The sequence below is a fragment of the Coffea eugenioides genome, chromosome 2, assembly GCF_003713205.1.
Source record: "Coffea eugenioides isolate CCC68of chromosome 2, Ceug_1.0, whole genome shotgun sequence".
NCBI lineage: Eukaryota > Viridiplantae > Streptophyta > Magnoliopsida > Gentianales > Rubiaceae > Coffea > Coffea eugenioides.
In genome coordinates, this window is record NC_040036.1 from 11580454 (window position 1) to 11606939 (window position 26486).

Here is a 26486-nt window from a genome sequence, read left to right on the forward strand (position 1 = left end):
GGAAAAGGACGTTGTCTCCACTTTCCTTGTCCAAAACCGAATCTGAGCTCACTCTCTCTCTACAAGTTCACTTTCCCCTTTCCCTTGCCTTTCACTTTCCCTTTTCCTTTCACTTCAACGACTTCCTCTGCAAATTTTCAAGCCTAAGCTCAAGCTCCATCTAAAAATTCTGCCGAGAGCAAATCCCCTCTTCCAAATCAAATTCTGCCAAGAAATAAAGTAGAAACTTGCATAAAGCAACACCCAGCATTGTGGCTGTATTTCCCTAAAATGAGATCTAGAAATCTTGAGTCGTCATCGTCATCGTCATTAAACAGCAACGCCCGGTTGTGTGGTTGTGGATTGCGGCCAAAAATGGCAACATATTGGCGGGATGATAATCCAGGGAGACGATTTTATGGTTGCTCAAGATGGCCAGTAAGAAATTTTTTAGTTTTGTTACTATTTCAACTCAAATTGAATTGTGACTGTGCTTTGCTGATGTTTATAAATGGGATTACATTTGTAGAGACCTGACAGGTGTAAATATTTTGAATGGCATGATGAACCAATTTGTACAAGAGGAAGGAATATTATACCGGGTTTGCTGAGAAGGGTGAATCGGATGGAAGAAACAATTGCAAAAAGCCGTAGAAGGGAAAAAATTTTGATTGTGGTCATCATACTGTTGGCTATGCTGCTGATTATATCTGTCACTGTAAAAAGGACTGGACATGCAATGGAGCGAAAATTAGTGCTAAGCTTGGAGTGAGCTATTCCATTGAAGCTGTTAAATCTAGTTCATTTCAGTGTTTGTACAATTTGGATTGGATTAGCAGCAGCAGTAGTAGTATTGACTGGTTGTTGCAAATGGTGGCATGTTTTAACTTAACTTACCGAGTGAGAATATAGGATTAGGTCTTAATCCTTTGTATCTTTCTTGTTTATGTGGAATGTTGAGCTTCTATATACCTCTTTTGTTTATGTAGCATTAGTTTGGTAATTTGGTTGTTCTTTTTCTTGTTTCGACTACAAATAATCTGTCAATAAGATTGGTTTGAAGATAAAGAAATGTACCAATCACTTGAATATGGACAAGACAAATTTTTTCACCTCCATTAATAAAGTACCAAAACCATGTGTTCACATCGTAGCACTAATTCTGAGGACAACAAACAAAAAAGTGACCACACCAAAATATGATGTCTGCTTCAAAAAAGGACCATTCCTATTGTCAACCTCAGTCCATAATCTACATCAAAACAAAAAAAAACCATCTAAGGCTCTACTATCAATATTTATAGTACTTTGTTTTTCCTTTTCATTCTTGAAGAACCAACAACTCTTTTGGTAGCAGCAGCAGTAGCAACTTCCCTGTGGACAGATTTGGTCTTGACAGGCATCTGTACATGCTCTTTCTCTTTTGTTCCATGTACTGGTTGACTGTATTTAACTTGAGCTCTTTTTAGACCGAAAACTTCATACAAATCATGAGAAGTTGGGGCTGAACTTGTAACAGCAACATCTTCTAAATGGTTAGTCTCCTGAGAGGTTAAATGTATTAAAGAACATGTATTAAATTTCTTTCAATCAGGATAAATGACATAAAGACCTTCTTGACATATGGAAAACAACTAGATATAAATAAATTACAAATAAAAAATCTGTATTGGCACCACCAGAAATGGTATGTGGATAACAAATAAGTGACTAGATCATATAGAAAGGACTTAAGACTCTAAAAGGAAACCCCTCAATGAAGGCAGATGCAATGAACAGAAATTACTCCAATATATAATGAACATCAACAGAAATTACTCCAATATATAATGAACGGTTGGCCATGTGTGGACAAAAACAAATTCCCTTTTTACTTTTCATTAGATAGTGCCTGCCTCAACATCAACTTTGCTATGATAAACTTTGCTGCTGTGGTGAGCATGTACAGTACTCACAGTTGAAGTTGCAAGTTTTGTTACATCATGCATTGATCCATCTTGAACTCTACTTTCTGCATGTGAACTTTTCTGCAAAGAAAGAAAAACAACTCAAAGTAATTTAATTTTTATAGACTATTGAATAGAAGGAGATAAAATGAAACTTTAACATCAAAACAATTGTATACAAGACTTACTGCTAGCTTGGTAGACTTATTATTTGGATTCTTGTCGAATATTTGGGGAGTACATGTAACCAGAATCTCAGTGCAATTAACTTCATCGTAGTCTCCACTGTCAACTTCATCAGATCTTGTATTGTAGGCAGCTTCTTTGCTCTTTATACCAGATCCTGAGGCATTGTTTTCATCCTTTTTAAGCTTACAAGATCTCACGTTGTGGCCTTGTTGCAGACAGTATTTGCACCTTATTACCTGCCCCACTCTACTCATTTTCTTGGCCTTTTTTTCCTTTGCTTGTTGTTCCTCATCAGCAGTCCTTCTCCTTTGTTTTTTTGGTCTTCCAGCTATTTTACCATATAAAGGGGGTTTTGGACCATCAACATCAGTCTTCTCCCAATTTCCTTCCCCATTCATTGGACAAATAGCTCCTTCATAGCTCTTTAGGTATGTTTCAACTGTATACCAGCTGGATACATATAACATGGGATCCTTTTGAGCTAACCAAAGTGCAGCAATTGCATGGGGACAAGGAATTCCTGTCAGCTCCCATCTCCTACATGAACAAGTTTGCTCTTTAATGTTCACAGCATAATGATCACCATATGGACAGGAAACTTCATACAAATCATCGTTTGACTTGAAAGGAAAACATTGTGTTGCCTTATCCATTCTCTTTTGTACTCTCTCAATGATTCTAGGACAATACATATACTCTTTCCATTTTTGTCTTGCCATGTCTCTATTCTGCTGCATTCGTTGCATCATATACAACCTTAATAATTCCATCATTTCAATGATTGGCTTCTCTCTAGCATCCAAAATCTTGCCATTGAAACATTCACAAATATTATTCAATAGCATATCACATTTCGAATGGGTGCTAAAGTAAGCTCTACTCCATTGAGATGGTGGTTTATCATCAAACCACTTGGCAGCATCCAAGTCAATTGCTGCCATTTCTTCCATTTTCCTAACAAATTCTGCTGGTGTAGTTGCCTTTGCAGCAGCCCACAATGCTCTCCTTAAAGCTTCCCCTTTGAACCCAGCAGTAGAAAAGTTGCTGTGTAAGTGCTTTACACAAAACCTATGAGCTGCATTTGGAAAAACATGAATACAAGCCTGAACTAGTCCCTTTTGCTTGTCACTCATGATTGTCCATTCATAATCTCTTTCAATTTTCAAATCTTCTTTGAGTAACTTGAAGAACCATGTCCAGGATTCCTTGTTTTCACCCTCAACTATAGCATATGCAATAGGAAAAATGCCATTATTACCATCTAGTCCAACAGCAATCAATAGAACACCCCCTGCTATTCCTTTCAAAAATGTGCCATCTACCCCAATCAACGTCCTACACCCAACCAAAAATCCTTGTTTCACTCCATGAAAACACATGTAAAGTCTTTGGAATCTTTGTTGCCCTTTTGAAGTGCCATCCACAGTCTTTAATATGATAGAACTACCAGGATTAGATTTCTGAATTTCATGCATGTACGGTCCTAACTTGCTGTATTGGTCACTTTCACTACCATGAATAATGTCCAAAGCCTTTTGTCTAGCCCTATATATTTGTTTTTTTGTGAAGGAGCATTTGTTTTCCTTCATCACTGTTTTTCTAAAATGCTCCACATCTACCTTAGGATTGGATCTAAACTCCTCACAATACTTTCTACCAACCCAACCAGAATTTACAAGTGGATTTTGATATGTAAAGCCACATTTGTGAGTGTCCTCAAATGTCCTAATTTGCACACTTCCTTCTCTATCAAATTTTCTAGCATAAATATGCCAATTGCAGCCTTCACTTCTACATTTTGCCCTCAATCTAACCAAATCCTGCTTCACAAATTTACAAGGTCTCCCCTGTCTTACACTGTAGTTTGTAATAGCTAACTTGCACTCTTTGATGGTACTAAAAAACATCTTTAATTTCAATTTTGGATTATCCATGTCCTTGGGATTGAACACAACACACCTATTACTACCATTTTCATCATCAGACCCATGCAAACTCTCAAAATCTGATTCAGAGTCAGGGGCTACATCATTATCCTCAGACTGAACCAAATTAGCTTCAACCTGTCCTTGTTTTGCCAAATTAGTTTTCAATTCCTTATAGTGTGAGACACCAAACCATTCAGCATTTGTATCTATGTTATCGTTGAAATCAGCATCATCTTCTTCACTTTGATTATAATCAGAATCTACTGCTGAGAAGAAAGACTCATTGGCTGAATCAGAATCACTGTTATCATTTCCTCTCTCTTCATGATCATGTTTACCATCTTTACCACTAGCAGGACCTTCTTCATTCTTATCAACCTTATAAGCATCATTGCCAAGTTGTTGAACCAAAATTTCATGAAATGAGATTTCAAGGTACAAGATAACTTCCCTAATTGAACCAGCAGTCTTTACAATATATCCATGCAATTCTCTACTATTGTCTATCCTTTTAAAGCTATTATTCTCCCAACCATAGTACACTTTGTGACCAAACACACCAGCATCCTCAGTCAATCTATCCATTTCAAAAATACTCAAGCCTATACTCTCAACATAATCCAGGACACATACATCTCCACCCTTATAATGCGGTTGGGGAGTGTAAAATATCAACCCTCCACAATGACATTTTAGTGTAATCAGTGAGCTACCTTTTTCTGATAGTTAAAAAAAAGAATATATCAAATACTGAATAAGCAACCAAACCATTACTTTTATATTTTAACAATATTGGATAAACTTATTATTATAAGCTTAACAATAATTTGAGGACAGCAAAGTGCAATAATTTGGGGACCACAGATTTATAATTCAAACACATATGTTCTAACCATTACAAAAATTAATCTTTTCAAACAATGTCGACTAAACAATAATAAGATTTACACCTGTAAAATAGACATCAAGGACCCTATGTATCATATTAAAAAAAAAAGTTCAAACTTTGTAGTTGGACCTAGCATTAACAATAATATATCACAATGAACCAGCTATGTAGCTACTGGGCAAAGGATAACCGTACTCGAGTATCACTTCATTTAGAATAAACAATGGATCCATGAGATTTGTTTTTACTTTCGGCAGCCTAATTCAAACAATGCTGCTAGTATTTTCAGCTAAAAAAAAACAATAATAATATATCACAAACACCCATGTGAAGGACCACATCTACATGGCTTGCCACTAAAAGGTCAACATTTTCATTATTAATACTTTAATCAACAAATTATTAAACCCTGGACAACTTACCATAATTTGGTGGGGCACAATCGTTCAACTCCTTCTTTCGCACCGACATATTTTTTCGCTCTGCTACTTAGTGGATGCCAGCAGGTCAGCTTCTTCTTCTTCGATCTTCAATAATTTTTTGGAATGCGCTTTTGAAAGTGTAAAAATTGAAAGGCAAAGGAAAGGGGAAAAGGGTTTTTACACAAATATAAGCGAGCTTGTAGAGAGAGAGAGTTCAGATTTGGAAAGGACAAGGTAAAGTGGAGACAACGTCCTTTTCCACCTGGGTTCTTTCGGACAGGAGCTTTAACGGTACGTGAATCTCACGTGACCGGTTTCGTTAAATGGTGGATAAATTGCCGTTTGAGGATAACATTTGGTCTAAAATTCTTAATTCAGACACCAGATGTGTCATGCCCGAAAGATGAGGGACGAAATGTGTCTTGTGTCCAAAGTTTGGGGACGAAAACCGGTATTTTTCCTTTCTTTCTAAATCAATATGGTATGATGCATTATGGTGATCTTAATAATCAACCATTATTTTCTTCTAAACCACCTACAATTAAGATTATATGAATCTTTAACCACAAATTAATAAGGGCGTAATTTTATTTTTTTTTTTGTCGACACAGGGGTGTCCGGGTCAATTCTTACTGGGCCCGACTAATCCCCTGCGGCCCGGGCCCGGCGCCCCAACCCGACCCTAGCACGTTAAGTGCGCGGAGGAATCCAGCAGAGCTGAGACTCGAACTCGGGACCTCTCGGTCCCTGTGGGAGGAGGCTACCGCTGGACCATTCACGCGGGGCTAATAAGTGCGTAATTGAAATGACAAAAAATAAGACCATAATAGTGCGTATACTCACATTCTAAAGTACCGAGATTCATGATACTTTTTATATATAGTAATGACCAGGTGGGTTCGCAATCCGTTGTTCAAGCATTGGGAGCTTCTTTTCTGTTCTGGAGGATTCGGTAGAGCCACGAAGTTTTCGAGGTTTTGCCTTTTGAGCACAATTTACCTAATTCTTCCATGTTAGATACATGTGAAGGTAACAAAGGATTGATTCTGAATTTCGGACCATATGCTTCAATTCTGATGGTGAAACCTTTCAAAGAAGGCGTCCCACGGTATACTGGCGTCTGCCCACCAAACATCTTTATTCAATTGGCGTTTACTCAATTTAATGAATCAAGACAACGCTTCCTCGCGACTGAATTATGTAGTTGACTCCAACGATTGTCAAAGTCTTGAACACATTTATTTCATGTCAGATCCTCGCACTGAATCGGGCTCTTACGTGTGGTGTTCTGTGAGATTTTAGTCTGAGAATGATTTATGTTGTGTTATCCATTTCAATAGTGTCTCAACTCCCAACTGCCTGGTACAGTTCTACTCGGTAATAAATCATTGGAGCGATACGTAATCAGAAGTCAGAACAGACAGTTTGGTTACTTCAACAAGGATAGTAAGTGGAAAGGCAGAGATAGAGATCATGCTCGATAGTTCATTCAAAATTACTTCCATGTTTCCATTCTGAACAAAACAGATAAATTTACAGCGAACTCCAGCAAGAAGGGGGAAAAAAAAGAAAAGAATTACATCAAGTGTATGATTTTTGTATCTTAAATCAACAAAGATGTATGAATCTCTAGGTATCAACTAAAAGAAGCAAAAAGAAAATCATGTATAAACAGAAAATTCTTGTCGAATTCAATGACCTATACAATTCTGCTTTTGCTGGAGGGCATTCCTCAACTACCGGCCATCAAGGATAGTTACCGTAAGTTGGTTTACAGTGCAAGATTCATCTTGTCTACTTGAAGATGAAGTTGTATCATGGGGCCTTCTTCCAAGGCAAAATCCGGGGTGTTTAGGCTGGGGCAGTGATGCACTTTCACTGCTTAACATCAGAACCACAGTTCCCATGTTCGGTCTATCTTCTGCATGCTCCTGCACGCAAAGTAGACCCACCTGTATGCATCTCATTACGTCAACAGTGGAATACAGTTCACCTGCTGCTGAATCCATTAGTTCTAATCCTCTGCCTTCCCTCCACAGCTTCCAAGCCTGTGCGATTTTATATAATCTTTTTGTCAGTGACCACAATTTCATCAATGCCCTTTTCCTTAGGAAAGAAAAGTTTATAGAAGTATGGATATGTAACTCTTTGTTTTCAATGCAAAAATTTAACACACAAATTTTGAATAAGCTAGACTTACATGTGCAAGAAGATTGAGTTGGTTGTTCATATGGTAGAATCCTCTGTTCTTCTTACCACTCACTATCTCCAAGACTAGAACTCCAAAACTGAAAACGTCAGATTTAATAGAGAAGACGCCATCCATTGCATATTCTGGGGACATGTAACCGCTGCAAAAAAAAAAAAAAAAAAAAAGCATCCAGGATATAGTTGTAAGTGGTAGTGCATTAATGTTAAGCCGAATGCTACCAAGGATTTGCATCTGCTGCTTACTATGTTCCAACTACTCTTCTTGTGTTTGCTTCTGTCTCATCTCCTCCAAAAATTCTTGCCATGCCAAAATCTGAAATTTTGGGGTTCATTTCTTTGTCAAGGAGAATATTGCTTGCTTTGAGGTCTCTATGAATAATTCTGAACCGTGAGTCTTGGTGTAGGTAAAGAAGCCCCCGAGCAATCCCACAAATGATGTTGAAACGCCTTTGCCAATGGAGCAACGAGCTTCTCTCTATATCTGAGCAAATTAGGCATACATCCATCAAAACTAGTTGTCGAGATTTTGAAGAAAATTGTAACTCTGCTAAGTGCGTGCCAATAACAAAAACCATATTGGCAAAACTACAAGAACAGCTGGCTTACTAAACAAGATTGAATCCAGGCTCTTATTTTCCATATATTCGTAAATGAGAATCTTCTCTTCCATGTTGATGCAACAACCTAAAAGGCGAACTAAATTTCTGTGCTGAAGTCTAGCGATCAATCTAACTTCGTTTTTGAATTCTTCTATTCCTTGCCCCGAGTTCTTGGAGAGCCTTTTCACTGCTACTTCTTGATCTTCAACAAACATACCCTGATATCATCATTAAGACATTGTAGCAAGCTCTTCTTTTGACGTTGAAAGTACTTCAATATATCAACTCCTCGAATCATAATTGAGACATACCTTATAAACACAGCCAAATCCACCTTGTCCTAGCTTATTCTTTTCAGAGAAGTTGTCTGTAGCCAATGTTATGGTGCTAAAATCAAATAATGGAAGCTCAAGTTCCTCAGTGGTGCTTTCACCAGAATGATCCCTTTTACTGGGAATAACTGCTGCTTTCAACAGAAGATCTTGACTTCTTTCGCGTGAACCTGGAGAAAATGAAAGCAGGCATTGTTAAGTATGCAATAACTCTTGAGTATTTAATAATACCACTGAAGCTTGGAGAAAATCTGTAACTTTTTAGTTACCTCTATGATCTATAATGCTCTTTTGGACATGTTGCGATTTCCTCTTCCAAACAAAAATTATACCTATTACTGAGAGCATAAGAAGAATACCAGCTGCTATGGCTGTCACAATGATGATCCTAGTTTTCTTGTCAGAGTCATTTCCAGAGCCAACATTACCAGCCTGATCTGAAATCCAAATGGAAAAATCAGAAATATTAGCCCGCCGCACGTTTGAACATCTTAATCAACACTAAAAGAGTGCTAATGCAGTGCTGTAGTGCGGACTAACTGAACTACAACAAGTATGCCTTTTTTCCCTTATTGCAGGAAGGACAAAAACTAGATGGTTTTGTAACTTAAGCAGCATATATGAAGCCTTGATTCATTGGACAGTACATGTTTACCTCTTGTGTCATTATTCATGCTAGAAATAACATCAGGAGAAATGTCGATTAGAAATCATGGAATTCCTTTCATACATGCTGACTGAAACTAGCCAGACTGCCAGAGGATGATACAAAGAGTAAGGATCATAGACTTGGACTAAACTGTTAGGCTCCCATTAAGATCACATTGGAGGCTTATGTAAATCCGGCAGTGTGTGATTATAATTATATGTATCCTCGGTTAAGGACGGTAGCCCTTGGCAAAATAGGCATTTACATTGCTGATTATTTAACATTCAATCTTGGTCTTTAGTAAGATATACAATTCGTTCTGACTTAACTAGTCCTTGCTTCCTTACATTATCAATTTTCTTTTATGTAACATTTACTCCCTAATTATAGGGGTTAATCTGCAATTAAGCCTTCCCAGACCAGTCCATAGTCCAAGTTCTGTGCATGGAAGTTGGGCCAGAGCCCAACACCTTCCCGCGTGCCCAGTATTTTCACAAATCTAAGCCCTTCGACATCCAGCTGCTTAATTTATCGCTCATTAACCTCATCATCCCTAGTGATCTTCGTAATCAAACCACTAATGACATCACAAGTTCTTAAGCTCAGTTGTAATCACTCATAAAGCAAAAAGGAAAAATAAAAAGTTTTTTAAAAGCTACTTTATCAAATAAAAACCATAAAAACGTCTTGGCCCAACTGGAAATTCTATTTTATCAAAAGGCAAAAGATAGCAATTAAGCCCGAAGCAAAAGAACAAATGCAAGTTGGTTAATACATAAATTCATTATTATTTTCAGAAAAAGAAAAAAAAATAAAGACTCACAACTCCACAAATGCAAACTCATAGTGGTTACTTAGTGTGGCTAAATCATAGATCAGCTTAGGGGGGGAAAAAGGCAAGGAGATTTCAGTGTTAGCTTCTTTAAAAAGTTTTGAGATCAACTTAAATGTGAAAAGTTTTTCTTTTGACTTCCAAAGAAGATGATATTTTCTTGCACTTAAATGTCAAAGTTGTAAAAATCCATCCATGAGACTTGGACCATTTTATGGCCTGAATTTAATGGCGACAAATAAATATTATTGTTTTTGGAATGAAATATTATGCAATACAGGACTACAGGACTCAGTTTGTTTGGATAGTGAATTATTTACGTAAATTTATTTACTTGTATCATAAATACATTTTTTATTCAATTTTTTTCACATATGTCACATAAAAAAGTACTGAAGTAGTTTTAAAAAGGAAATTGTCCTAAATAATCTACCATCCAAACACAATAATATGGATTGCAAGTCATGCTCGGACAGCCTTGTTAGTTAAGTACCGCTACTTAACTTACCAACCCTTGCCACCAGGTCAACAACGTCGGCCAATGGCGGTTGAAGATTGGGTAATTTTCAGACCCTTTTCTATTTCTATGGGGTTTTAGCAGAAGAAACATATGAATTGAATTAGGTCCCGTCGCATTCAGGCGAGCGTTAAATATAGACTTATTACTAAGAGGGCCCAGTTTATTTGAAAATTCTTGGTGGGATATCTCCAAAATCGAAAATTCAGCTTGAGCCCGCCTCTAGAACGTCACGCAGCTATTCAAGGATTCCTCGTGGACCCAAGAAACTACAATTGCATGATTTATGACCCTAATATTAATATTATTGGCTTAGCTCTAATCATAGTGATTGATTTGCATAATGTTCAATACTAATTATGCACTAATAGACCCTTTATATTGATCCTGACTTTGAGTAGATTCCAATATTGTCAGTTATCAATTCTTGAACATTCTTATGGCAAAGGAAAACAAAAAGAATTTTTGCATTGTAAAAGAAAAGAGAGAAAGGTATTACTTGGAGAGAAACACCCTTGTGTTTGGCAATATGTGATGGACATAATTATGTATTATCATTTCGAATTAAGATTTTTGAGAGTGGATTTGAAAATAAGAGCGCCACTTCATAAAAGTCTATTTTGTTGTTTAGTAGTAGTAGTTTATTAGATACGGAAACTCAAGAATTAATTTTGGGTTAGGTGAAGTCAAGGCTACTCCGATGGGCTGACTAAACTGCTTCAAAATTAATTAATGGGTAAGAATTCGTATGTATTTTTTCACATTAGTTCAATTTTCTTTGTCAAGCAAATCGTGCTGAACGATTTCTAACTAATTTATTAATAATATTGGCTTCTGTTTTGTTCATGCGATTTCACCATTTTCTTCGACTAATTTTAAGGCAGCAAAATAATGATATACTAAACTCAAAACAAATCCTCCACAATATCCACCTAGCTAGCTATGATCATAGTTTATTCAGAATTTCTACCTATCTGCTATTCAGTGCAAGAAAGCAAATCCCAAATCTGAAAAAATTCTGAACAGTAAAGGAGGGGCCTTTATAAAAAGGATTAATGCCAAAAGCCTAAAACTACTTGCAATCGGGTGCTTGATGTAGAATTTTGGATGGCGACCGCCCGGCCATGATTGATATAGTAGTATATTTGATACGATTCCCCTATCTGCTAAATACTACTTCTCAATAAAAGATAAAGATGGCGGCCATGTCAAAAGAAGTATAGCTGGAAACACTACTAATAAACGATCATCATTCTTTGGTCGCTGTTTTCTCAGAAAAATATGCGATAGCCGATAGGTATTATTCAATTATCCACTTACCAACTTCATCAATTTTTCAAAGCGTTGCACCAAACGTTTTGTTCTCACATTAAAAATTAAAAACACTTGGCGAGAACCCCACTGCCAATACACATAAATAATTATGAACAAAAATTTTAACTTAACATTATTCAAAAATAGGTGAAATTGGTTTTTTTTTTTTTAAAAAAAAAAATTCCCAAGTTTTGCATAAATACCCGTCGAACTTTTTTCATTTTTGGCAAATACACTTGAAACTTTCATTTTCATTATCAGACCCCTAATATCTCGCCGTTAACCACCCCAAAAACTTTTTAAACTCTATATTAGCACTATAGTAGTGAAATTAGAATCTAAAGCGTATTTCCTTTCATCTTAGGAGTTAAAACAATATAGTACTTTATTTTTTCTGGGGTCTGTTTCCATTCTTTTCTCCTCTCTTCCCTCTTCTTTCCTTAGCAGTTACCACCCCCCACCATCCTTTCTAAAATATAAGTACTAATACTTATGAAACATAATGGACGGGTAATGCAATTATAATTTGATAGGCAATGCATTTATGGCCGAAGACAAATTAGTCCAACTTTCTGGCAAAAATTGAACCGAACGCATCAAAATTTGCAGCTAATTATATTGAAAGAAACGTACCTAAATCTGAAGCTGCCACCCGAACATACAGATCTTGGCCACCTTCATCCGCCGCATACAGCCTCATATCAAGAAGGTCCGTGGCCCAAATAGCACATCCAGAACCACCAGCTGTAAGATTCGAATTAGCGTAAGCCGTACAAGAACAATTTTTCCGGCACATCGTTTCACAGTCGGCTAAACTCATGCCGGAGACCACAAGCGTGCTAGAACTCTCCGGCAATTTCATGTTATGCAGTGACAAAAACCCGTCATTCCCACAATCCAATTTATGCTTCCTGACACATCCATCGGATCCATCTCTCAGATTCCAAGCCTGTGGATTTCTGGGCTCAAATCCCTGCATACAATTGCAAACTGGCGAAGCATTTGTGTCACATACACCATAATTTCCACATTCTTTGTAGGCGTCGCACTGATCTTTTCTGGCGTACCAAAAAAGGTTCCATATTTTGCTATCGTCTATCCAAGTAAATCTCTGAAGACTTCCACTATAAGACACAACCAATCTTGAATACAATGATGCATTATGCAACTCGAATGAGTAATATACCTCGTCTTTAGTGTTCACAAATAAAAAGGTCATGACAGGACTACTGGCCTTCATTTCTGGGACACCGCTAAATCTGAGGCCATTCCAGGGTCCGCTGCGGTACGATTTGTTGCCTTTATTCATCAAGAAACATTCGGGGAACCCATGAATATCAAGCACAAAACTGTAGTCACCTGAAGATGGATTATCGGCATTTTTCCATGATGTCAAGTATTTGTTTAGGCCAGTTTTCGCGTCCCACCCGAGCTTCATCCCAGGTAACAATGTATCAGTGGGGTGATCAAAGCTTTGCCAGAGATAATTTTCAGGATCAGCGTCGTCTGTGTAACGTAGTATGAAATTTCCAGAGTCTAGCAGCTGTGCTACAGTGTTGCCTACCCTGGATAGATTTGAGGACCATATTGTATTTGCAGCTTGATCAAGAATTTGGATGTTGCCATCATCACCAATCTTCAACAGCCCAGATGAGTTTGTCAGAGGATTGTCTCTGTTTGCTACCCAAACAATGGTCTTGCCTGTTAGTATCTTCTTGTACCATATTCCAACATACCATTTGTTTGAATCTCCAGGTCTGAAGAAGCCTAATTCAAAATTTTCACCGGATGAAACTAACGTTTGGTCTTTGGTAAGGGGCTCTGTTGAAGTTAGGACGTCAAAAGCTACGGCAAAGTTTGTAACAAACAGGGCTAAAGAGCCGAAGAAGAGGAAAATTTGGAAGAAATGAGGCTTGATGATGATGCAGCTCATTCTTCAAGGGTTCTGTCTAACATTTGGATGTTTAATTTTCTTTGGTTATCTTCTTGGTGAAGACAGGTGAGATGGTTTTTTAGCAGGAAAGCATCGTTAGTTGACTGAAGATTTTCCTCTTTGGGGTCCGCTTTGGGCTTCCTTTGAAAAGGAAACATCGTGGGCATGTTTTCCGTATCTTGTCGGACAAATACTGCTATATGGTTCTTGCATTTTGGCTGTGAAACACGAATAAAATTCAAAACATGCAGTGGGTAAAACATAGTTGGATTTTCTTTTAAAAATACAATCAAAAGTTTGGCATAAAAATATGAGTTCAACAAAATTACTCATATAAATTTATATTTGAATGGTACGAATATATTTAAAAGTTACAAAACTCAAAATATAGATAAAATTACTACAATTTTTAAAGATTAAACCGCTTCTAATTGTTGTTCTTGTGTATCAAATATTAAATTTATTAAGGGTGTGTTTCGATTGCAGATTTTCAAAGAAAAATTGCTATGTTTTTCATGGACATATTTTTCAATCACCTTTTTATCTTATATATATCAAATCGCTACAGTATTTTTTGTACAAAAAGTCCAAAAAAATGCAATCCAAACAAAGATTTTATCACCTTATTATGTTTACATCCATAAATCCATAGTTATGATATACATAGCTACTGCTTTATATATAATTGGGGAGAGATGTCATTATTACTACACAAATTTTAAAATTTTTTCCAAAAATTAAAGTATAATTTGAGAAGTATACTATGCCAAAATTTGATTATATGTGTTTTATAAGGTTGTATGAAGAATATAAATATTTTTTTTAAAGTATTGTTAAAATGCAGGGTAAATTACCTTTTATTCCCCTACATAATTTGATAATTTACCACATAATTCCCTATAGTTTAAAAACTTATATATAACTCTCTCATGGTTTGGATTAAAGTGTCATCGCTAATTTTTTCATTAAAATTAACAGTCAATAGTAAAAAGTCAAAGTTAAACTAATAAATTGACAAATTCACCTTTTTCACTACTTGTTTTCTTTTTTTTTCCTTCTCTCTCTCTCTGTCTCTGGGGAAGAGAAGAGATTATATTGAAAACCTATATTTTGGCTTACAAAATCTAATTTTCTCCAAATACAAAAGAGATGGAAGGGAAATTAAAAAAAAATAATCAAGAAACAAAAAAGATGGAAGGGAAATAAGAAACAAAAAATACAAAATCTTTTTTGACTATAAATGTCATTATAGTTTTTTAAACCAAATATTTAATGGTATTTTCTAGTTCTTGTTTATCTATTTTTTATTTCAATTTCTTCTTTTTTATGTTTGGAGGAAAAAAATAAATAATGAAAAGGTAAATTTGTTAATTTATTAATTTAATTTTGACTTTTGACTATTAATCATTAGTTTTAACGAAAAAATTAGTGGTTTAAAACTAATGGTAACACTTTAGCCCAAATCGTGAGGGGTTTATCTATAGAACTTTAAATCATAAGGTGGGTGTGTAATAAAGCACCAAATCACATGGGGATAAAAGATAATTTACCCTTAAAATGTATAAATACAACAATTTTTTGAATTATACATATCGACGTGTACTTACGGACTTGGATTCAAGCCATATAGTATTCTTGTTTTATTTCTTTTTTTTTTTAAGATTAATCATTTTTATATCCTTAGTGTAACAATTTTTGTACACTATTAGATTAGATGCATGAATCATACTAACTGCTATTCTATTATATGTAATGTGCATCTAATGCCACTTAGTCTAAAAGATTCTTAAATTCGTGTAGAATGATTAAAAATATACACATACATGTAATAAGTAGCAGTATAGTAATAGAATTACTTGCCTCCCGCTAATTGTTTTTTGTGTAAACGGTAGGATGGATAGAGTATTACAAGCTATGCATAGGTCAGTTAGGGATCGTAACTTGTAAATAAATAGCAAGTTTTCTTTCACAAGGAAATCATACTATGAATCATAATTGAGAATAATATCGTATGATGTCATTAATAGGAGATACTTACTAGCTAAATGTCAATTAATCAATCAAACTATCAATCAACTTAGAATAAGTCATATGGATCGCATATGTCGCAATTCTAACACTTTTGAGCATGGTTTGATTTGGAGCTAATTAAATTGCATATATTGCATGGATTAAATGTTTTGGAGTGAATTAGGACAGAAGAATTACTTCCTAAAATTGTATGAGATCATTTCCAAAATGTAATTGCTTAATTTTTAATTTACAGACTCATGATCAAAAAGTTTTTTCCCCCTCAAATTATTTAGATCCGTTATAACGTTTGGTCATTTTTAAAAAGACTATGATTTTTTTTGCAGAATAATTTTTACGTTTTCTGTAAAACATTTCTAATTACTTTTGAAACTCACATATATCAAATTACTACAACATATTTTTTAAAAAAAACTCCTAAAAGTAGCAATCCAAACAGGACCTATAAGACAGCTTGAAAAGTTTCATCCGAAAGCAGTCTAAAGGAGGCTTTCTAATTTGAATGCTACTTGAACTTTAGTTTTAAACTTTACCAAATGTTAATGTGACGGGCTGAATTTTAAGGAGAAAGAGATTGCAGGTGGTCCCAGATGTTAACTCTGATTGGCAAAGAATAAGAGAAAAAGTTTAGTCAAATCGGGGGCATCTCTCTTAAGACGTATTTTATTATTTTTGTCCACATTAGCTTTTAAATTACTCAATTGGACACCTTAATGAAAAGATAAAGTACTTGTTACACATATTAAGAATTGATTTTTGAGACGGCTTAATTTGAATTAAAATAGTACTAGAATTTGAACTGTTTTGACCCTTGTCCAACTGAAAAATTGTCCGTTTGGATTGTTATTTTTAGCAGTTTTGATAAAAAGAAAAATATATATTATCGCGATTTGATATATACGAGATAAAAAAATGATTGAAAAATGTGTTCACGAATAACGTAACAAATTTTTTGGTAGAAAATCACAATCCAAACTATTCTCCAATAAGAACGGGTCAATTTCTTGAATTGACAACTACAGAATACAATGACCACCAATTTTTCGACACACAACACGATATGATACTTAAATGACAGGCAAGAAATATTATTAGTGTCTTAAGTTACCTATGAATGATAAAAACAAATTACACCTTTTTTTGTGCATTTTCTCTTTGATTTGCCGTTACATTCTTTTTAAGCAACATGAGATGATTTATACATGAATGAATTGATTGAAAGACCCACATAAAGAGCAAGTAACACAAAGGGAGTGGAAAATCCCAAAAAACTTCATCTGGAATTGAAATAGCATACTGTGCCAGCTCGTGAGCTACACTATTATATTTCCTAGGAGTCCAAGAAGCTTTCCAGATTGAGAATTACTGAAGACCAGTAACAATTTATCATCAATTAGAACTCGAATGCTTGATTGATCACCTTCTTGACACTGGATGGAGCATCACCTTCAATGATGATGCATTGCTTAAATGTTAATGAACAGGCTTAATATTGCTTATTACCAGACACAGAGTCCAAACAGAAAAAAATTTGTGTGGTGAGACTAAAATTTCAAAAAGAAAAAACAAAACTTAGTTTGAAGCGGAATGATTGAGTAAAATCCAAATTAAATATGAAGGTAGTAAGTAAGATCAAGGCAATCCAAATAGAGAAAACCATTCCACACGCCCTTCGCAGAAGCATGTTATTTGTCCTCATGCGGCAGTGCAAATATCCATTTGTCACCAAGAAAGCAAGATTGAAGAGGTTGGCAGCATTATTGGCGACTTTGATTGTCGATGGAAGTTACGAACACGCAGCCGGCCAAGAAAGAAAGAAAGAAAGAAGAGCCCGCCTCTTCGTTGGGATGGAAAAGGGTTAGGTAAAGGCTGCTCGTTCTCATTACTTTATTAACTACTAGCTTTTTTCAATGCAGGAAGCATTTTTGTGTTGTTATGAATAATATAAGTTTACCAACCATATCGATTTGGCAGCTCCTTGAGCAATTAATAAATCGTCCATCTTTGCCTTTTGGAATTTTCTAATGTTTGTCAGATCATACCTGAATTGATCCACGTTTTTTTTTAACATTCTCGAATATGATAATTTTTTTTTAATGTTTAGGGATATTCTGAGATCATTGCAATCCAATATAAATTTAAACTTGAGAAAGATCACAATAAAAAGCATATATTGTGAATTTGAAGGGTTTCCCAGTGTTTGGTAACTGAGTTTTTTGGGTGTTTGTCTAAAACTTTACTGTAATCTGCTGTAGAAGTTTTTAAAAAAAATTTTGAAATGTGTAAATTTTTGAACATTTTGAAGTGTATGATTTAAAAATTTTGAGAAGTTTTTTGAGGTTACTGTAACTAAAATTTTTAAAAAATTTATAATAAATAAACTTGACAAAAAACTCAGGTGCCAAACTAAAGCATTAGTGTGGCAGGTCAAGGTCGTGAAAGATTTACTAATGAAATACCCACATGAAAACCCATTTACGCCGCAATTTAGACAAAAGTGGAATTGTAATGTCGGAATCTGAAGTAGAAAGGGTATATTTTAGAAGGTAAACTAACGCCTCCAACAAATTCATTAATCTATCCAAACTCGTTTTAACGTCTTAGTGAATCAGAATGCAATGATTACTAAGTTGGATAGGGTCAAGGTTTTTGGGGTCTTTTTTTTTGTGTGTGTGTGTGTGAGTGTGTGGCTCCTATTCCATGATGAGGGTTGAAGCAATCCGAATATGAATCATGGATTCATGGTTGGGAAAAGAGCCAACAGGAAATGGTTGAAGAACTATTCAACCACCGAGTTTATTTTGTTAGGAAATTCAGCTACGGTAATCGGACCAGAACAACAGGGTTAATAGTTGGATATCATTGGTTGCATTAATCTGGTCGAATTCCACGCAGAATTTTCTGTGTCATTTTAATGGTGTTGTCATTGGAGACTTTTTGGGTTTCACATCCAACAAACTCTTCAGAGGAAAAAAAAATCAATAAATGAAAAAAATAATTGGAACTGACCATGAAGATTGTTGTACAAATAGCCATATGGTAATTATTGGGGGATTAATGGGGACTGAATCACATCTTAATCTAAGGAGGGAGGTTCAACTGGACCTACGGAGGACTAAATCACACCCATATGAATTTTTAAAAAAAATCACATATTGTGATAATTGACGGAAGGTCATATTTAAACTCTCGATCTCCCACCCCATCAAGCAGCGTTAATCCTTGAGGTGGCTTAAAACCAGAATGGAACACAAGTATTTAGTCATACTGGAAAGGTAAAGGCTGTCTTTCTTTATTTGTCACTTCTGAGCACAAACTTAAGCAGGCAAGGCACTAGTTGCTCTCTTCCCAAAATTAAACTTTTTCACTGCGGTAAAAGAGTTAAAAGGTCGGAGCTAGTACATCATTGAATTAGCAGAAATTGAGACACCACGTTTATGATTTGATGGCGGCTGCTAGTTGCCATCATCATCAACGTGTTCATAAGGCCGGTGGAATAAACGCGGAGGAGGCCAACATTGGCAAAATGAACGGTGGGATCCGCCATGGCATTTAATCCAAACTTAGGCGGTGGTACAGCGACCATACTTCTCTTCTCTTCTCTTCACTTCTCTTCTGTGGCACCAGGCCCACAAATGGAGATTTAATGCACTTACGGTCAAACACTTCATGTGGCTTTACTGTTGCAGTGGACTCGTCGACAGTTTTACGTTGCATGACTCGGCCCATCGTGCACGAGTTTCGGACTTGTCTGCCTGACCCAATCAATCAATCGTTGTATGGTTCCAGTTCAGTTTCCGTGTTTCACAAATCAATTGAAACATCGAAAAGGAAAAATTTGGCAAATTTGCCTGTAGACAATTGACAGCTTTTTGTCGTAACACCAATAATATTTGCTATTTTGAATGTTAGCAATGTTGGCAATTTTTTTTTTTTCAAATTGTTTTTTTTTTTTTTGGTTTTGTTTCACATCTTTGGTTTCATCGCTAACCGTCTTTGGTTGGATTTAGTCATTTTGGGAGTGCATTTAGTCTTACAATAAGATCTTTCAATTGTAGTTATAATTGTTGGATCGTTACAATTAATATTTGTTGGAGAGAAGAGGGAATAAGGATAAAGATCGTGTTTTGAATCACTCAAGAAAATTGCATATGCAGATATTTCTCTTTCTAACCAAACAATCACTATTGTTCTATCTACATTGAGATATGACATCATCCAGTATCTTACTGCTACTGTTCTTCTTTTATGAAGTCTTTAATGTCTTGCTTGCTTGTTAAAACATGCTTAGAAGTAGATTATGGTGGATTAGTTTGATTATATCTATCTACCTATACAATAAAAAGATAAAAAGATGGTGCAAATACTGTAGTAGCCTATCTATCTTTGTGACAAGTGACACAGCTCCCTTTTGAGAAAATTGTGTTTTTACCTTTTTTTTCCCTATTTTTTGACAGCCGTATTGATGCCAACTTAATAATTTCCATCTGTTTTTACGTAAATTACATGGACTTGTCCTTGCTTTTAAGTCCAAAATATTAAATTTATTTGGTTTAGTAATGTGATACTTTAGGGAATTGTCTGTCCCACCAAATAGGCAATAGTTCTTGAATCCAAAATATCAAATAGAATCAAGAGAACTTGTTAGGAAGGCACCATAATACAAATTAAGTTTTAATGTTCATCCATAGTCATATTTGCAAAAAAAAAAAAAAAAAATTCACAAAATAATGTGTTTACTTATTCACCTCTTTAGTTGTCATTATTTACACACATTAAAAAATCTCTTCTTATAAAATCAAACCTCTTTAGTTGTCAGCGTTGCATACTTGCATTGTTTTCTGATTTGATAAGTGAATATGTTAATAAGATCTTATTACTCAGGCAAACTGCTCTATTCCTTTGAGTAGCCAAAAGCCTCTTGTAAGTCCTAAATGGTACTTAGATACAAAAGTCTTTCCACCTGCACTTTGATTTGTTCTAAGAAGTATGAATATCATATCATATAGCCATTTGACAATAATTACTATTACTTTCCTGCGTCTCCGGAAAATAATTACTACTTTTGTTGCCTCTTCTTCACCTTAGTAACCAAATGCAGAGTTTTAACAGCAGTAATCTTCTTTTATCTCAACAAGCATCCTTTTTGGCATTATAACACAGAGACTATTTGAATACAGTGACTGCCCTTTATCTGAGATGAGAAAACATCTTTCTGGCATTTACCAAGTGACCACTACACCGGTCAGAAAATTTAGGAGAATTCTTCGACAAAATCCATCGAAGAAGCTTTGTTTCTGTTGCTTCAACTACCAAAAAATGCACTTCCTAGAATATGCCCGCAGCAGACTTAATTCAGTTCAGCATTCAGATATGAAAACAGAATGACAGACACAGCCGAAACAAATTGAATTATGTCTTAAAATATGTTTCGAATGCATAAGGATTTTATGTGAACTAAATCGATTTAGATAACTAAATAGGCTATTCGCAGAGCACCTTTATTCTTAATACTCACATTTACCTACAGAAAGCATCTGATAAGTAATAAATCTCATAATCTGAAGATGCGTGTCTCTTGACTGTTGTGTAAATCAACCATTCATCGCCCTTCAACTGTTGAAACACTGACTTCGTTGATGGAATCATCGCATAAACTAATCCCTGGCTGGAAATTATCTGATTCCAGCAAGCTTTGGAATGTAAATGTAGGTTCTCTTGGTTGAGGAAGTTCTATTTCACTCTCAGAACTGCTTAGCATGAGAACTACATTAGCCATTGTAGGCCGATCTGTAGGATGGTCTTGAACACAAAGAAGCCCAACTCGAATGCATCTCATTACTTCTGATGGGGTGCAAGAATTAGTCAGTGATTCATCCAGCAACTCTGGAGCTTTGCACTCATTCCATAATTGCCATGCCTGAATGAACCATTTCCAATTGTTAAGAAACCATTTCGAGTAAGCAAGCTGTAGTTAGGCTTGTCATATTATTTTATCTTGTAATCTCAATTCTTAGACATGACTGGACTTTTGTATGATCGAGCTAATTTTAAACAGTGAATGAGTTTGCACTTACATAACCAAGAAGGCTTATATGTTTTTCGTGATAACCAAACCCAGTATTCTTCTTGCTACTGACTATTTCCAGCAATAAGACTCCGAAGCTGTAAACATCAGATTTTTCTGAAAATACCCCTCCCATGGCATATTCTGGAGACATGTAGCCGCTGCAATTACATTGAAACATGAAATGTGTTACTAATATATGTCAGTAACATTCCACATCTGTAATTTAAGCACATTAATCCGTGCAATAGATATCAATTTTCTTTATGTTTCTTTCTTTTTGGTTCGTCATGAAATCAGGGCACACAGGCTTTAGGTGCTACAGAGAGATAATATTCATGCTATCCAAATCAGGGGCATTCTATGAGAGCTTTTTTCCCTTTTCGGGCTCTACGGTTACTTGCTGGAGGTGTAAGCTTTAATGTATACACGAAAAAGTTAACCAATTTGTTCATGAACATAACTAGAGCACCAACAAACAGGGGAATTTCGGGATTTATTAGCAGAAAATCAGAATCTACTGAGGAAAAGCAAAGACTTACAAAGTTCCCACAACCCTGCGGGTGTTGGCTAGTTCTTGTGTGACTTGGAAAGTTCGTGCCAGGCCAAAGTCTGAGATTTTGGGGTTCATGTCATCATCCAAGAGAATGTTGCTGGCCTTTAAATCTCTGTGAATAATTCTTAAACAAGAATCTCGATGGAGGTATAGAAGCCCTCTGGCAATGCCCTGAATTATGTTGAAGCGTTTTTCCCAATTTAGCTCCAACCTCTTTGTTCGATCTGCACATTGTCCACGGTCCGCAGGCACAATTTAATTTATGAGTCCAAAAGGACAGTCCATAATATGTACCAAGTGATGTTCAACGATAAGAGAAGAATAAACGCTGCTCTTTTTGGCAAATTGGTTGCAGTTTAAAGCTACTCTTGTATGTTTCTAACTGGAGATAAATTACAGAACCAGAAATCTAGCTTCAATGTTATTTTTTAAGTTTGCACAAGGTTCTAGAGCTCAAGGGACATCTACATAATGCAAACACATGAATTCTCCAAACCTTAGAATATATTTGGGGAGATGGCAATGCAGATCATACTATTTTGAAATGAAATGAGAAGTGTTTGCTTTCACAAAACTTGCCAAAGACCCAAGAAAGCATCACAGGCGGGGTGAGTTGAGGATGGATTGAATTTTCAAGTGATTAAGTTATGGTATGGAAATTAAGGTAGCAGTAGCTGTATAATAATTTTGTGTGTACAAGAATATTGGATGAAACAATATTATGAAGCATAAAGTAGATCACTTTTATGTTAAAGGTTCGTGAATACAAAAACTTGTTTGATTTTTACATTATCAGCTTTGCTTTATACACTTGACTGACCATCGTACAGTTTGACCAGTTGGGCAAATTGAGTACCAACTTTGCAGCCCTTGATCCTCTGGCAGATGTATGCATTGGAATTTACATTAAACTCTATGGGCTGAAGTAAAAGATCAGCAAAAAAGAAAAGCCACTAATATTTCAGCAAAGAAATAGGAGAGCATTTACCAAAGAGGAATTTGTCCAAGCTCTTGTTTTTCAAGTATTCAAGAATTACTGTCTTTTCTTCTCCCTGAATGCAGCAGCCCAACAGCCTGACAAGGTTTCTATGCTGAAGCTTAGATATCAATACAACCTCATTTTTGAACTCCTCCATGCCTTGTCCTGAATGACGCGAAAGCCTTTTCACGGCTATTCGCTGTCCATCTTCTAATCTCCCCTGCGTGGAATTCGGTTAAGAAATTTACTAATGAGTTTTCTCTGTGCCTTGAGCTAATCAAGTGTCCAGATACTTGTTTTGATGCTTGGAATGATATTTACCTTGTAAACTGCGCCGAACCCTCCTTCACCAAGCTTGTTAGCTTCACTGAAGTTGTCGGTGGCAATCTTTATCCTATTGAAATCGATCGCTGGAAGCTCCAATGACTCATTTGCCGATGCGGGACTTTCCTGGATATCATCTTGTGAGGTATCTCTCAAAGTGCCCTTTTTCTTCTCAGACACCACGAGATCCTTTAGCATGCACAATTTTCTGATGCCCTTTATTATGCACCATTTTCTCGTCCTCACTCTGAAGATCGTTATAAGCATAACTGCCGATACCTCAAAAATAACTGCATACAAAATTATCAATCAGTTCCTTTTCTGAGTTGTAGACACTAGGAATGGTTAAATTTCTGGGGCAGCGCTGTTAAGTTTTTTTTTTTTTTTTTTCATTTCATAAATAAGAAAAAAACGAAATTTTTAATGATGATAAGCGTTTAAACAATAGGAATTAGCCCCTCTGTACATATCTATGATCAAAAAGAGTACTTCAAGTCATATTTTTCTACTTGCAGTGTTAATACTCTTGTTAACCAAAAAAAAAACCTCCCAATAAACTGTGAGCAATAGGCGAACATTAGTTACCTCTTCTGTTTTCTTCAAGAATTTGTGCACCCAATGAATGCTTGAGATCTCTTTGTTATTCTTCTTCTGCCTTTAGCCTTTTTTTGTCTGCTACAGCATGAGAAATGAAGACAAATGGTCAATATACATGGTAAATAAATGAAGTCGACTCTATTATTCAACTTTGCGCACTGCAAGGTGGCATAATTGGATATCATTTCCTTGCATAATTCTATTGTTATGTCAATAATCATGAGATCACTCAGTCCCTACCCAGATTATCTTGAGCACAAATATGCTATTAAGTATTGACTGGGGTGGTTCCATAAAAGATAATGCCTTGATCTCTGTTACTTCTCAGCTTAAGCATTTTTCAGAAAGGAACCTGCACCTGTCCTAGTTGTTCACTCTGTCAACCAAAATAAAGAGTTAGCAACGTGTACATCAGCTAGATCAGGCATTCAAATCGTTGAATAGAGAAATAAAATATCCAACATATAGATTCTTCCATCTTATGATATGAAGAGTAAAGCAGAATAAAGAAAAGCCAAAACAGAGTGAGGATATGAATTACTGAACAATTTACATAATATGTAGCTTAATTAGTTGAGTCGTTGACCGTTGGTTACTTGGTGTTTAAGCATGGCAAGTGATAGGCACCTTCAGCATTATTAAAGTTGGACTGGTGGAAGTTTACACTTGAACATCAGTCTTCAGCTTCATGAATTAATTGAAGGTTGCTTGTAAATTGGAAGTGTTTCCTTCGTAGACAATAACCAAAAGAACTTCTGTAAGAGTTAGATTTTTTTGGATAAATTACTTATTACCCCGTGATTTTATATAATGCTAGATGATCCCCCTAATATTTTAAAATAACCACATAATCCTTTTGTAATTATATATAAAGTGAAAAAGTGGATGGAATGCTTATGAGTTAAGGCATTTATATCAAACACGCTTTAAAAGTGCATATGATAAAATCTTAATATCCATATAACCTCCTTATGATTTGTATACATATTCACTTTGCCTCATGTGAATTTTGCATTTGTCTACGTAATCTCCCTATACTTTTATACAAGATGGTTAAACCATTGACTGATTTAGCATTTAAGTAAGGAAACTATTACTATTTCAACTAATGACATTACATAAGCTACTTCCTATCAAGTTTCCACTCTGCATAAAATTATTGGGGGTAAAGTGGATATTTTAAAATATTAGAGGGGTCATGTAGCAATAGATGAAACCACAGGAGGTTGTATGTAATTTACACTTTTTTGATCTCTGATCTGATGAGAGGAAATGGGAACTTTTACGTGCATGAATTCCATGCAATTTGCAAATTGTACACTGTGGATGCTAGTTGAAAATGGAGGTGCTTAAATTTGAATGTAGTTTTGGCCAACCCTGAATTTTGTGAAGTAAATTGTTTATCCACCGAATGCCAATTTTCAGAGAGGAGAAGAGATCAGAGTGATTGTTAAATATTGAAAATTTTTGTTATTTGATAAATCAATCATCGTACCTGATGATGTGCGCTCCAAAAACATGAACGTTCAGTTTTCCCCTTACTTGGTGCTTTTGTATGCTGATGGGACATTTACGTGTCAAAACAGTGGAACTTCAGCTTTCACAAACGAGTTACATGACAAGTTGTTGAGGATGCCAAACCTTGCATTAGAGTGGAGGATTCCTTTAGATAAGATCAACTAATTTGTTTCTTTAATTTTTTATTTAAGGGCTACCCCGTGTATAAACTTCAGTTCTACATAAAAAATAAAATGATTCTTTTTCTTTACCCACAAAAAAAGAAAAAACCTCTGGGGCTAAATATACAAAAAAGGAGCTCAACAGGCTAAGTAAGTCCAAAAGCAATCTGAATCTTGCTTACGGAAAACATATGCTACGCACTAAAATTTGTAATCTCTCTAAGGTTACTGTTGTGTCTCCTGACTCTCGTCCTTGGTTCATCGTCCTTGAACCATTGAAATACTGATTTCGTTTATGGAACCGTTGCATAAGCGAATGGCTGATTGAAAACGATCGGATTCTTGCAAGTTTTGAAACGTAAATGTAGGTTGTCTTGGTTGAGGAAGTTCCATTTCACTCTCAGAACTGCTTAGCATGAGAACTACATTCGACATTGTAGGCCGATCTGCAGCATGGTCTTGAACACAAAGAAGCCCGATTTGAATGCATCTCTTTACCTCTGTTGGGGTGCA

The 26486-nt window shown here is 35.7% G+C and overlaps 2 protein-coding genes and 1 pseudogene across 3 annotated transcripts; 1 reads left to right on the plus strand and 2 right to left on the minus strand.

The window, feature by feature from the left end:
- Positions 1–270: 270 nt before the first annotated feature.
- On the plus strand, positions 271–751 carry LOC113756451. The gene is made up of 2 exons (XM_027300136.1): positions 271–417; positions 509–751. Exons 1-2 carry the CDS (start codon positions 271–273, stop codon positions 749–751), a joined length of 390 nt encoding a protein of 129 aa, XP_027155937.1.
- A 6270-nt stretch (positions 752–7021) lies between these two features.
- Positions 7022–13762, minus strand: LOC113763956 (receptor-like serine/threonine-protein kinase SD1-8). Of its 2 annotated transcripts, none has more exons than XM_027307957.1 (7): positions 12441–13762; positions 8765–8932; positions 8475–8665; positions 8249–8381; positions 7808–8045; positions 7554–7704; positions 7022–7401 (listed from the first exon to the last, which is right to left on the minus strand). In XM_027307957.1, exons 1-7 carry the CDS (start codon positions 13738–13740, stop codon positions 7090–7092), a joined length of 2493 nt encoding a protein of 830 aa, XP_027163758.1. In that variant the 5' UTR covers positions 13741–13762; the 3' UTR covers positions 7022–7089. The 2 variants fall into 2 exon arrangements, with proteins under 2 accessions (XP_027163758.1, XP_027163757.1); XM_027307956.1 differs by having other exon boundaries at positions 8171–8381.
- Positions 13763–21373: 7611 nt separating this feature from the next.
- LOC113756458 overlaps positions 21374–26486 on the minus strand; it is a 31692-nt pseudogene continuing 26579 nt past the window's right edge.

Bases quoted from the DNA above. Each gene is read 5' to 3' on its own strand.
- LOC113763956 (XM_027307956.1), bottom strand. From the start codon at position 13,740: ATGAGCTGCATCATCATCAAGCCTCATTTCTTCCAAATTTTCCTCTTC. The intron at 8,933-12,440 runs GTACGTTTCTTT...TTTGGATTTCAG, and splicing joins GGTGGCAGCTTCAGATTTAG to ATCAGGCTGGTAATGTTGGC. The intron at 7,402-7,553 runs GTAAGTCTAGCT...AAAATCGCACAG, and splicing joins AACTCAATCTTCTTGCACAT to GCTTGGAAGCTGTGGAGGGA.
- LOC113756451 (XM_027300136.1), top strand. From the start codon at position 271: ATGAGATCTAGAAATCTTGAGTCGTCATCGTCATCGTCATTAAACAGC. The intron at 418-508 runs GTAAGAAATTTT...TTACATTTGTAG, and splicing joins ATGGTTGCTCAAGATGGCCA to AGACCTGACAGGTGTAAATA.